Source organism: Conger conger, chromosome 6 (genome assembly GCF_963514075.1).
Source record: "Conger conger chromosome 6, fConCon1.1, whole genome shotgun sequence".
NCBI lineage: Eukaryota > Metazoa > Chordata > Actinopteri > Anguilliformes > Congridae > Conger > Conger conger.
The window spans coordinates 61,422,797-61,437,150 of NC_083765.1; the positions used below are offsets into that span (position 1 = coordinate 61,422,797).

The 14,354-nt window shown below is 43.6% G+C and overlaps 1 protein-coding gene across 1 annotated transcript in view; it reads right to left on the reverse strand.

Moving 5' to 3' along the window:
- The window catches only part of LOC133131086 (protein unc-13 homolog C-like), a 126,400-nt gene that overhangs the window by 34,986 nt on the left and 77,060 nt on the right, over nt 1-14,354 (reverse strand). The window contains exons 19-21 of the mRNA XM_061246214.1: nt 5,438-5,564; nt 2,442-2,538; nt 1,304-1,447 (exon numbers count right to left, since the gene is read on the reverse strand). Of these exons, the coding sequence (XP_061102198.1) occupies nt 1,304-1,447; nt 2,442-2,538; nt 5,438-5,564 (368 nt within the window). The remainder of the gene's footprint in view (nt 1-1,303; nt 1,448-2,441; nt 2,539-5,437; nt 5,565-14,354) is intronic.

The window sequence follows — 14,354 nt, forward strand, 5'->3', positions numbered from 1 at the left end:
CTCTTTAAGTGTTGACAAACACATTAAACATTACTGATCCATAGTACCAACACAGGCCCTCCTTGTGACCTACATTGTATTAACTATGCTAACACAGCCAGAGAATACAGCTCATTTTATTAGGGACAATACAAGAGGAAAAACGGCAGGAGAGCTCATACTGAACATTTCTCTGTGGCATAGGCAGCAGAAAATGATCTTCTACAGGGTGTAATCGAGGGAATTTTTACTCTCTCTAAGAATCCTCTCTCCATTATTTCCTGGTAGAATGAACCCAAAAGGGTTTAAGCGATGCAAGCTAAATATTTATCTTATATATAATATAGAAATGTTTATATATATATATATATATATATATATGGCTGTAGGCTCTTTTTTGTTAAGCTGAACTGTGAAAGTGAGCATCCTGTGTATCCTTATTAAAGCCGCATCTCCCCCACGCACTAAAAAAAACTGTTAGTTGAGCATTACGACATGATCTGGATGATGGATATGGATGGCTAAATCTGCGGTGGGTGGAGTCCAATTTTAGAAAAGAGAAAGTATAGATTAGTGTCCAAAGCGGACTGGATTGAATCAAGCATCTTTTTTGGGAAAGAAAGTAGATACAGAGGGTGGACACCAGCCTTAATTACACTTGACTAAGATGAAACGGATCGGAGAAATTTCCAATATTGTCACACTGGGAGGGGAGCCAAGTGACAGGCTCATGTCTGTTCTGTGCCAGTTATAAATAACTTATCATTACTGCAATGGTCTGCACAACCTTTCAGACGTAATTATGAATGCCACACATTCTCCCTTTCACACACACACGCACACCCACACACACTGGCACACACACACAAACTGGAAGGTTCCCTGACTACATTTCTAATCTCTCTCTGTCTTAGTTTCCATCTCTCTTTCATGACTTCTCTGTTCCTTCCTTTCCTTCCCCACCTTTCTAACCCAGTCAACCTCCATCTCCTTCTATCTCTCCAGTCTTTCTCTCTCTCTTCCTCTCCCCCTCTCCTGTGTCAGCCCCTATCTCCATAACCCTGCCCCCTCTCCCTCTCTCCCTCTCTCTCTCCCCAGTCAGCCTCCATCTCCCTAACCCTGCCCCACCTCTCACTCTCTCCCTCTCTCCCTCTCTCTCTCCCCAGTCAGCCTCCATCTCCCTAACCCTGCCCCCCCCCCCCCCCCCCCCCTCACTCTCTCCCTCGCTCTCAGTCAGCCTCCATCCCCCTAACCCTAACCGTGCCCTTTGCCCTCCTCTCTGTGGTTGGCCCCCGGGGGCTGTGCACTCTGCAGACGGGCTCACCCTGGCGAAGCGGCACATGAAGTGGGCCAGAGCCTGTGGGTTGGGACACTCCAGCTTCTTTATGATCTCGAAGCTCTGGTTGAGCTGCGTGAAGACGTCCACCACAGAGCAAGAAAACAGGGCGTGCTCGGAGGTCTGCTGGAACTGTGTAGGGGGGACAGCAGAAAGACTCTGGGTAAATCAGGGGCTCATTCCAATCCCTCAGGGGCTCAATTCCAATCTTTTTAATTGCTCCTTTTCCTACTCCTAGTTCCACCCATTAAGAGAGGCTAGAAAAAGAGACTAGATAAAGACGTAAATATGGGGAAAATCGAGAAAATGCAAATTAGGCAAATGGAATGTCATGTCAGTTACAGGCGTGGCAGAAATACTTCAGTAAAGGCTGCATCTCAAAGGAAAGACTGGGAGTTACTAGCTTGTACTTCTACAGGTAGCTCCGCGAAGGAACATTTAACAGGCCGAACGATTTCCAGGTCAGGAGGGAAATGAGATTTGAATGAAGCCCAGGGCTTCTCAAACCCCTCTCTAACGCAATCCTTTACGTTAGTCACAACAGAACATATGGCAGTCACTCTACCTGTCACTTCTGCATATTTCATTTCACAGAAATGTTGAACATTTAAGTAATTCACACATTCTGCAGCATGTCTCCAGCATTTAGCGTGCCATACACAACACAAGGAAAAAAGCAGTTTTGTAATAAATTTAAGCAGATTATGTGTGTGTATCTAAAATGCCACAGTAGGGGGCGGCGATTAACGTGATTTCCAATGAATATTAATGTTTTGATTTTGATATGGGAGTTCAACGCATGACAAACGTGTGGTTATAAATCACGCTGCGAGCCTTGTAGATCTGCAGATATTACACAGAAAATCTAATTTGATTAAATATTAGTATGAGTCCAATCTTAGAAGGAAGTGAGCGACCGTTATCCTCAGTTTATGAATGTGCTGCTGTAGCTGAGCTGTGGAGCAATAGTAATTGGCTTCTTTTTAAACCCTCACACTCCAGTGTGGAAGCGCCCTGATATACTCAATCAACAGCAGGCAAAAAAGCCTTTTCAGTGTGAGAAACTGAAGCAAAAAGAAATCTCTGTACAGTAAACGGTGACACAACATGCCAGGGCAGTACTTACACCGTCTTTCTTATCTCTCTCCAAGGCTCCATGCAGAAAATCCATGGACACATCTTCGTTTTCATCCAACCACTGAATAACAAAGGGGTCGAACCATCTGCAGAGAACAGTACTTAACATTATTCCACTTCGGAGGAGCACATAAGCATTCTGTAACCTGTGAGCTGCTCCCGCACGATGCATGCGCAATGGCGTCTCAAACTGCTTGAGGTCACTACATCGACTACTGGGGCCTGTCCCACAAAGCAGGATTACCGAGTTAGCCAAATAGTACAAAGTAAAAAACGGAACAGCTCTTTTTACTTCAGTCCATGTTCCAGTTTTATGAGGGTTCATCGCTTTACTTAATGCACTTATCCAGATACATCACTAATCCTGGGGCCATTGACATTTACATTTTAGTCATTTGGCAGACCAAATCGCTTTTAATCCAAAGCGATTTACAAGTGCATAGGATAACAGTTCCACAAAGCAAGATCAATGAGTTTGCCAGATAACTGCACAAAGTAAAAACCCAGAACATTCTTTTTACTTCAGTCCATGTTTCGGATTTGGGTAGGGCCAGGTTTTACTCAGTGCAGTTATCCGGATAACTCGGTAATCCAGCTTTGTGGAACAGGACCCAGGTTTTACTCAGTGCAGTTATCCAGCTAACTCTGTAATCCTGCTTTGTGGAACAGGACCCAGGTTGTTGCAGTTATCCGGCTAGCTCAGTAATCCTGCTTTGTGGAACAGGCCCTAGATTTTTGCAGTTATCCGGCTAACTCCTTCTTTGTGGAACCTGCGCTGCTCTACAGTACGTCTGACGGGGCGGTAAAGTTGAAGCGAGGACAACCTCTTGTAGTGCAGCTCTGCATCTTGTGCATTCAGTGAGCACTGCTCGTGCAGCATCCTAATGAGCAAGCTGACGCGCTGGAGGAACTTTGCCACGCCGGCTGGAATACATTTGTGCCATTGATTTCATTCAATTAGCACCTGGAGGCAAATGTACTGTAGCTATCTTAGAACAGTACATTTAAAAGCTGGAAAGATATAAAGCACTCCTTCAACATTAGCTGCACTCAATACTACACACTACAAGCTACATTGATTGCTGCAATAGAGTGAGCCGTTTTAAATGCAAAAAGGAGAATATATTAATTGTGTAATATAGTGCAATGGTTAGACACACTAGTGAGTGACACAATTGGTAACACTGATTGTGGAATTATAAAGAGAAACAAAAGACAGGTCCCATGGTCTAAATCTAAATTACCTCGAAATGATTGCTCAATAAATATCAGCTGTAACTTAAAGTGTGACAACATCAAGACCTTCCTAATTAAGACTGCAAGCTTGGCCCTATATCTCCTTGTTAAACTGAGGCTGGAAACAGTGCCATTTGGCATTAAAAACTAGTCCCTTCAATATCCAAGGCATTTTTTTATGTCTGTCTACAATATACAGTGCTGTATAGTGCTTTCACCCCGTAATATATTATCAATCAAGGATTTACTGCCTTTCAAAGACATTAATGCAAATGGGAGCAGAGCAAATAAATATGGAAGCAGTAAAGCTTGTGGCCTGTGTGGAGCACAGCCAGACTAGAGTTCAAGTTAGAGAGGGAGGAGCCAGAAGAGTGTAGGGGTAGAGGAGGGGAGGAGCTAGTCTAGGGAGAAGGGTAGAGAGGGAGGGGCTAGACTAGAATGTAGGGCACATGGAGAGGGGCTAGAATGCAGTATAGGGTAGAGGAGCTAGGATAGAGTGTAGGGAAGAGGGGGAGCCAGACCAGAGTGTAGGGTAGAGGGAAAGAGGCGAGACTTGAGTTTAGGAAAGAGAGGAGGAGGAGCCAGACTAGAGTGAAGGGTATAAGGGGAGGGACTAGAATAGAGTGTAGGAGAGAGGTGGAGGAGCCAGACTAGAGTGTAGGGTAGAGGGAGTAGAATTCTTATTACAAGACTAAAATAGTCACTTTTTGCAGAGAATGATGAGGGAACCAAAATGGGGGGGCAGTCAGAAGAGTAAGGAGCAGAGGGATGGGGACTAGGATGAGAGTGGAGAAGAAGGGGGGGGGGTGTGAAAGGAGGGAGTCTCAGAGGATGAAGGAGAAGTGGTGCACTCTCAGAAATAGTGACAAGGAGGTACATTTACGTTCTTCGAGGATCAAACTTCGTGAATGTACCCTGAAAGTACAGAACAATGTTCTCTTTGGGTAAAATTTTTAAGTTTTCCAAGCAAACAAGGTACAATTGCTGGCTAGGGGGACAATTTCACGAACCTATAGGTATATTTTTACCATTTTAAAGCACTTTTAGAGTGTAGGGTATCTTTATCTGAGAGTGTGGAGGGAGTTGCAGAGGATGAAAAAGGACAAAGTTGTGGTGGGAGGTTGGGTGGAATGAAGGAGGAACAGAGGGATGAGCAGGAGGACAGGAGAGAGGGAGAGGAGTGGGGGAGTGAGGAGCAGAGGCAGCAGCAGTGAGTCAGAGGGAGCAGTGCATCGTGGGTAAGGATTTGGGAAGGAGAGATAGGTGCAGGTATACACAGTTAGCCCTCCGGCTGCAGCGCTCCTGAACCAGAGGTCGAGCCGCTCCGCGCACCTGGGATCGCTACGGGGGAAATCAATCTCGTAAGGTTCACCCGTGATTGACAGCCCAGGTGTTGGGCTGCGGGCTGTCTTCCTGGCACCCAGCCCCAGCCCCCACTCGTAATACTGACTAATGGATCGACGCTGTTCCTCCAGCAACAGGGCAGCATGAGAGGGCAAGGCGCTTTTCACATTCACATTACAAAATATGACTTGTAATACAAGCAGCGATTACCCTCGATTCAATATGCGGAGGAAGCGGGCAAGCCATCAGATAGATAAGGAAATCCATGTTTTCACACAATACAAAATGCTATCTACTGCAATACATGAGCTGCTATTAACTGCAGTTGACAGGGAAGAGGTTGGACTGATACTTGAGTATGAAGTTAATGTTTGTTGTCAAAAGCGAGACTGACGCGATACCTACAGGGAGTACTCTGGCACGGAGTCCTTGAAGGCTGGCAGATCTCGGACGTACTCGTTATGAAACCATTTCACTTTGAAATGCAGATTCATGTACTCTGTGCTCTTACACAGGCGGTGCTTATCGTGTTCTGTAACGCAAAAAGACACAAAAGAGAATAGACAAAAATGTTAACACATACTGCACGTGTCTGGCCGCCATTTTAAACATCATCATCATCTTTCTCATTCAGTGACTGTACTGCCTTTGTGAATAAAATATACACTCACAAAACATTGATGGTTGGAATCTGGGTGACCCTTGCTGAAAGAGTTCACAGTGGTGAGACACAACTGCATAGGGTAGGCTTAAGTTGGCCATCAAATTCGGTAATCATAAAATGTCTGTTTAAAGACAAAATGAACTTTTTCCTGAATTTAGTCAAGTCTTCATTTATACACTCAATGAGCAATTTATTAGGTAGACCTGTACACCAGCTTGTTAATGAAAACATTTAATCAGCCAATCATGTGACAGCAGCTAAATGCATAAAAGCATGCAAACGTGGTCAAGAGGTTCAGCTGTTTTTCAGAACAAATATCGGAATGGGGAAGAAATGTGACTTTGACTGTGGAATGATTGTTGGTGCCAGACAGGGTGGTTTGAGAATCTCAGATCTCCGATGATTTTCACACACAACAGTCTCTAGAGTTTACAGAGAATGGTGTGGAAAACAAACAGCATCCAGTGAGCTACAGTTATGCCTTGTTAATTAGAGAGGTTAGAGGAGAAGGGCCAGACTTGTCAAAGCTGACAGGAAAGTGACAGTAATGCAAATAACCACACATTACAACAGTGGTATGCAGAAGAGCATCTCTGAACATACAAGGTGTCAAACCTCTAAGTGGATAGGCTACAGCAACAGAAGACCAATAAGTCAAAAAAATAAGTCTAATAAATAGCTAATAAAGTGCTCACTGAGTGTATATTCCATAAAATGAATGAAATTGCCAAAAATTGTTGCCATAGTTTTTTCCATCCACTTCCTGGAAAACGATTAGAATTTAGGTTTTACGTCATCGTGTACCAGTGGGCGTGTCGATCAACGCATTCAAAATACAGGAATTGCGGATGCCAAATACCGGAATGAAGGGGAATGTATTGTAGAGCACATCACACCTGTACACTGTACGTCATGGGGTGTGACTGACAGCATGCCCTGTTATTCATCATTAGAAAATGTAACTATTGAATTTAATGACTCAGTGAACATTAAACCCATTAAAACACACTCCAGTCAGTATCGATCTCACCATTTATTTATCTTTGTGTCCTTACAATATGTACATCTCCGGGCTGTCTGCCTAATACATGTTCCTCTTTTATCATACGGAACAAAGACGTATTGAGAGCCAAGGGCAGTTTGTGTAGGCTGGATCTTCAGAGACAGTGAAGTTTGGCTTCAGCGTTTCCCAGCTACCCTATAGGCCTAATGGTCGGCCTGACAACACACAAATAGAAAAAGGGTCTCAAACTAAGTAAGAAGCAGACAGGCCAGGATGTGGCGAGACAACAACACACCTGCGTGACCTTGCCGGAGCAAGACGTCTAATAGAATCAGACACGTTACATAATGAAAGTTCAATTGGATAAAGTCGTCTCTGTATGCTCGCGTCAGCAGGGTGCGGAGCAGCCGCGTGCATTAAACGCTTCGCAAACAGGAGACAGTGAAAGAGAAAAGAGAGATAAAGAGAGAGAAAAGCTAAAGAAAAGCAGAAGCTAAGCCAACCTCTGGCCCATGAAACAATAAGCCAGGGCCTTCACTGTAAACAACCTCGACACAGCTTAACAATAAACACTATTCCCACAGCAATATGAAGAAAGTAAAATCTATTTTTTGAAAGGGCAAAAAAGTAAACTGGCCGGAGTTTTGCTGGAGCTATAAACCCATTACGTGAGAAGGAAAAGGACAAGAAGTCTTACAGTTTTGGCTAATGACAAGATGATCATACCTGCAGTAGAAAGTTGCATCCCAACACCTCAGTTTCATTCAATTCAGCTTGGCAGATACTGTGTGAATTGGGTAAAAGTTAACTTTCTATTTCTATTCCCACCTTGGTATAATCTGATGCATTATATTGCAGGAAAATAAAAATCAGATGTAGTTGTGTCTCAGTATTATACCTGGAGTTCAGTTTAGTTAACCTTCTCAAACTGACATTGCTCATTGAAAAAAGGGGTGTTCAGCACTCAGTATCTGCACCACCTGACTTGTCTTGGCTTGACTGAGAAATCTCACAGTGCCATGGATTGCATTGGCCTCGGCTTGCCAGGTGGCTCTAAAAGACTAATTTACACTTTATCGCTCAACACTTTCAAAAAGTGTTCAGCATTCATACTTCAGCAAAGGCCTGCGAGCACAGTTCTGCAGTCTCTATGGTAACGAGACACCAAATTCCTGGCTATTTCTTTACATTTGTGAAAGGATGGGATGGGATGAGATTACAGACGATACAGACATGTGTCTTTTTTAAATGAAGGTGAATGGAAAAAAGAAAGTGGTCCCTCCATCCGATAAACCAAATGAGGGAAACCAGGGAGAACGTGTTCTCGTTGACCAGACCTGTGAAAGACAATGATTTCAAGTATTCTTTGGATGTCGGTTAACTGGTCCAATGACTTGCAGTATTTAATAATATAATATACCCCAATCTCTTGCCATGAGTTATCCACCATTTGAGTGTCTTTATAATCTTTCAAGGATGAATGATACAGCTGATGATACTTGCTTACTTTACTTATTTCTTTCTTAGTTTTTCTTCTGTTCCATGCACATTCCTCATATTTGTCCAATCACAGGGCACAACAATGTATGACAGTGTCAGTGACATACTGAGAGTTGTTACAAGAGTTGCGCAACATTGAGAGAAAATGTTGAGTCACCTTTTTTCAGTTCAAAATATGTCATTTTTGTCAAGAGACACTTGTGGAAACTGTTGTAGCCTGTAGCCTACTGCTCCATTGAAAAATCAAGCTAGGTTTTGAAACAGCTGGTAGCTGGTTGACCAGTTCAGACCAGCTACCAGCTCAATATGGTTTATTTGGTTTACCAGTTCACACCATCTCCCAGCTTGACATGGTTTGACCAGCTCAAACTATGCTTTGAAACAGCTGATAGATGGTTGACCAGCTACCAGCTCAAACATGTTACCAGCACTAGCTGACTGACCAGCTCATACCCAGCTAGACCAGCTTTATGACCAGCTTGGCCATGCTGGTTGACCATCTCATACCCAGCTCGACCAGCTTTATGAACAGCTTGGTCATACTCCTTGAACTGCTCATACCCAGCTGGACCAGCTTGACCAACTAAATTTTCAAGCTGGTCAAGCTGGCATAGTTGCATTTTAAAGCAGGGTGGCGTCTGTTCTGGACAAATAGGGCTTCCTTTCAGACCCAGGGCTGCTGATTACACCGCTCCAGCAGCAGTGCTGAGGGGTGGCTTGCAGCGTAGGGAGTGGCTTGTAGCGTAGTGGTTAAGGTACATGACTGGGAGCCACAACGTCAGTGGTTCGAATCTCGGTCGAGCCACTATAAATGATCCGCACAGCCGTTGGGCCCTTGAGCAAGGCCCTTAACCCTGCATTGCTCCCCGGGCGCTGCACTGTGGCTGCCCACTGCTCCTAGGTAACTAGGATGGGTCAAATGCAGAAGACAAATTAACCCACAGGGTTCAATAAAGGATATCTTATCTTATCTTATCTTATCTTACATGTATATTCTTACAGCTGGATCTGATAGATATTTGAAAACTGTTATCTGCAGCCATCTTTGAAAAAACATACACAAAAGTCTGGATTTATAGGCAGGCAATAATGCTTGGCAGTTATGTGTTTTTATTGTTCCCGTCCTTCGTAGAATAGCAAATACACTTGATTAGTCACAAGGGCATAAACAACATTTTTACACATTACTCTGAAGTCATGAGCATGGCTATCACACAGAATACCATAAACACATGCTTCACAGTCATATTTGCATCAATTCAAATGTGAGACTAAATATTTCAGCAGGCAATTTTTCACTATCTCACAATTTTACAGGAGCCAAAGAGAAATATGGTTCTTATCATGGGATTGTTAAAGTGTTCTCTCTATGTGAAAATTTATGCAACTATTGCACAGACACCTGAAATAGAAACATTGGCTGCTTCACTGGGAAGAAATGTCTTGTTTGATGACAGCATTGTCAAACAAAGACCCACAAGCAGTGTAACAGCAGATAGGAACACTGCAGATATGATGGGGAGGGAGTTTACTCTTAATGAAGCAAATCTACAATATAGCTCATGCTCCAAAGTTGCACTTCAGAGATTGCACGTCATCCATGTTCACACCCACAACCATACTTTCTCAGGCACCAGAGGATAAAACATGAGGCCCCAGACATGCAGTTTTGTGTGAAAATGAGAAAAGGATTAAAGGCAATCCCTCTTTATTCTACTCCAGTGAGAGAAGCGCTATTTGAATTTGAGTGGAAAGCAAATACGGCCGCCTTACAAACCACGTTTCTCTGTGGAAACACAACTCTCAGGGGCAGCTCTCTCTTGTCCTCCCTGCTGATGTGCTACACAGATGAGCTGTATCTCTACAGCGGATCCTGCCTGTAAACCGGGACGAGACACGGCGTGACATGCAGCCACTTTGATAACTCTCGCTGCTTGGGGCTGAGGGCGTCTCACTGGCATCGTGAAGCGCGGGCCGATGCTCTAAACGGCAGGCTGAAGGGACACAGGGCAGCCCTGAGCAGTTTTCTCTCTGTCCCCGCTATATCAGCCCTGGCATCCCCGCGACCCCACCAAGCCTCCCACTACCACCCCGCGGCCAGCAAAACCCTCCTAGTGCATGTAATGTCTGCCTCATGGGCTCTGTTCAAAGCACAAATGTTGGGACGTGGCTCGCAGCTTAATAAAATACTTATGGTTTTTTGGTCAAATGGTTTTGCACAGTAATGTTAGCGGCAACTGCATTGTATTAATGCTCCCCTTGTGTGTAAGTGAGTGCTAAAACCAGGAACTGGAGTGCACTTCCAGGAACATTGGCTTAACTGAAAACCCGGAACAGGCTAATGCTCCCAACATTACAGTGTGTAAACAATGCTAGGCTCCCAGAGGAAACAGGGTCTATTCTGCATCTTTGCTTTGAGACAAAGTCAGTTTGCTGCAGAAGAAATGGACCTTTCTGATCCTGGCGGACATTAAGCGTTAAGAGACAGCCCTTAGTAAATGGAGTCCCTGCCGCTCCAGAGCAGGCTGCGTTCAGCCGGCGAGATTTAGCCGGTCCCTCGACACAAACGCAGTCCCTCCGGATGAGCCGGCTGCCGCGGTCTGGCTGTGCCAGGTGTGTGTGAGGAACACTCTTCCAGCTGACTGACGGTGCAGCTCAGCTGGCTAACTGGAGAGTGGAGCGGAGCAGTGACTGGCAGTGAGAGCTTCAGGGCACACACATGCTAATCTGCACTCTCCTGAACTCAGCCTCAAATGCAGCAAGGGAGGGGATAGGTCCACTAATACAATTTCCTATTCTGAACAGAAAAATAGTTTCAATGCTGTTCTACCTCTCAGAGATGTGTGTTTTTGAGTCACAGGATGTTGAGGTGGGCATACATTATACGACTATACAGGCTCCTGATTGTTATTTTCAGATCGGGACCACATCATAAGAAACACGTTAGGTCTTAATGTTGATACTTGCTAGGTGTGAGGTACCATTCTGAGCCGATCCGACTGGCTTACAGGCTCCCCATAAAAATTGGGCACGATCGGCTTGCAACACATGTATTTAGTGCCCAATAAACAACCACCAACTCATGAAAACAAAAATGTCAGTTATAATTCTCAGTTTAGGAATTGCAAAATGTTTTGCACTGAGCTATTGTTGGTACAGGGAATCAGTTATGGTATTATGGATGGCAGTCACCTGTACAATTTCCTACTTTTTCCTTGTTCAGAGTATCTTTGTTCTATGCACAGAGACACCATAAGACCACATAGGAACAATAGCCTTTGTGAGGGTCTTGGGTTCTTCACAAAAATAATAATGAATAGACAGAAAATCTGTGGTTGGACATAAGCCGTATTCGGATGGGATTAGTTTCCTGAACGACGTCTGAGATATACAGCAATTACTACACAGGGATGTCATTCTTTTCATTGTGATTCAGATGGGATTGGAATCCCTCTAGCTCGGTGTTACAGAGGTGGGAGTGGTGAGTCTTTGGATGTGTGCATCACACACGGTCATATGATGACTCTTGTGCAAAGATGGCTGTTGATACAGTGGGATACAATCTGGGCAGTTTGCAGGATTGCTCTTCATTAATTTTCTAGTGAATATGAAATCGCAACAGGCATTATATCTGGTACTGTTTTTTATGCTACTGTTGCCAGTGAAGTTGCCGAAAGATGGCTTGAAAACTTCCATGATATCCAGCAGTGAATAATTAAAGTGGCAACTCAAATATTACTGCAAAATTATAAAGATACACCAGTGATTTTTCCATTTCAATTTCAAATATTTCTCTATGACTACTGTACCCTACAGACCCCTTTTAAAAACAATTTATGAAGACCAGAAATATCTAAGGAGCCAAGAGTCTACTGTATATTATGCTAATTTAAAAATGTTGGGCTGTCTGAAGAATGCAGTTTCCATGGGTTAAAACAGCTTGATTGGGGCCAAGAAGTGGACGAGAAGGCAATCCTTCCTTTTTAAAATAAACCTCAGCAAGAGTAACTAAGCACGGTATCCTGGGCTGTCTTGGCTTCTTAAGCAAAGAAAACATTCCTTCTTAAATCTCATCGCTTAACAGGCTGTTACTTTTACAAAATACCATTTGGGAGTTTAACAGAACCTGAGGAACACCTTTATCAAATTAGCATGTGGAGCAGATAATGAAAGGTTCAAACTGTACGAATCTCTGTCACAAACAGGTACACAAGGGTGGTACATCCGAACATTATGTCCTGACAGCTTACGCACGGGACCTGACATTTCCTGGTCCTCCTGGGGATAAATAAAGTGTTTATCTGTCTTTATACATGCAGGTGAACAGCCAAAGCCACAACAAAGAGACATTGAATAGCTTCCTATGACGGGTACTTGACAGGTTACACAGGAGGAGAGGCACTCAAATTATGCATTGTTAATGAAACAAGACGGTGAATACGGCCGCCCGAAAGACATACAGTATCTGTTTATTAGCTCCGAAATGAGAAACATTCAACGGGGCTATTTACAGCAGTCTGCTATGCACCGAGAGATAACAAACACAGGAGTATTTGATAGGGACTGATGCAGATGGAGATGGAACATGGAGGTGGAATCATCATTGAAGCTTTCAAGGTTTTAGAAATGGAGGCTTTCATTGGCGTGAGGACAGCAATGACCAATGCTTTGTCTTCAGTGGAGACAACACCAATAGAATATAGAATATAAACGGTCTCCCCTTAATCTATCCCTACAGTGATTCTGTCACTACAGCTGTCAGTCCGATTCAGTCCCCTGGCAGTACAAATCTGACTGACTCAACTTCTGTGGGATTCCTTGAGGATTCCGTGAGGATCTCGGGAATATCACCATCTAGCAAATAGCTGGAACGGGTGCTCTTCAGAGTTAATTTTGAAACAATTTTTCATCCTCATTTCACTCTTTTTCCCCCATTTTGTAATGCAACATTTTGCCTCATCAGTTTGGGAAGGCATAGACATGGAGGCTATTCTGAAGGCCAAACTTGGAGTCACTGCTTTTATTTTTTCACTTGGCTGTCCGCATTGGCAGCGGGCATCCCTGCTGAAGATAAACAGCTCAAGCTAGGTTTTGAAGCTGATAGCTGGTTGACCAGTTCAGACCCTCCATGATCAAAATGGTTCGACCAGTTCAAGCTGTGTTTTCAAACAGCTGGTAGCAGGTCAATTTAAGCTAGTCATAGCTGGATTTTACAACAGGGATTTCATAATCAGGGTCATTCCAGGATATACATTCACTCAAATAATAAGGTGCATTTATTAGCTACCAGAGAGAAGCTGAGCAGTCTAAATACGAGTAGAAGTATGGAGGAAAATATTAATAACCTTCAGTCTTTTAGCCCAAAGACAATAACAGCAATCAAGTATATCCAGAGACCTGTAGACCTGGAATGAGCTTCCAGAGAAAGACCTCTGGGAAATTTTCACACCGCAGAAAACTCAGCGTACACAAAAAACCCAGAAACATACTCAGACACAGAGCCACCAAAGCCCAAAATAATATAATTTTATTTATTAACCCCAGTTCTGCAGATTCTGGCACGTTCCATACAAAGAAAAGGGGACACCTCTGCTGACTGAAACCTTCCCTCCCTGGTTAAAGAAATTGCAAATTATGCAAAGCAGTTCCAAAGCTCTGAGTCTTGAGACTCTGGGAATTAATTCTATGATTTGAAAACACTACAAATTCTCACAGTGTGATATGCTGCAGAGTTGGGTAGGGCACGCTATCGATCGTTCCAGGCAGTGTAAGAGTCTGTAAATAGAAAGTGATCTGCCTGCTAAGCCATAAACAGAGAATAACTTTACTGCTGAATCCCACAATGCCTATTGAATCTGGCAACTTATCGGAATGGGAATTCCTCGAGTGTAATGATTTCTTGTCAAGTGACACGCAGGTAAAATGTTTTCACCCACTTCAGAGCACTATACTCTGGTATATATACAATTTGCAGTGTTAACCTTTGCATGACTTCTTAAAATTTTCATTCAAGTTCATCTTCTCAAATTTTCTCAACAGCTGAGAGTACATTATTGAAAGGAGTCCTTAAATTCTTCTTGCTTCATACAAAATAGACACCAGACTATTTTCTCTTACAGCTAGCTGAAATTTACAGCATATATACACCATACTGT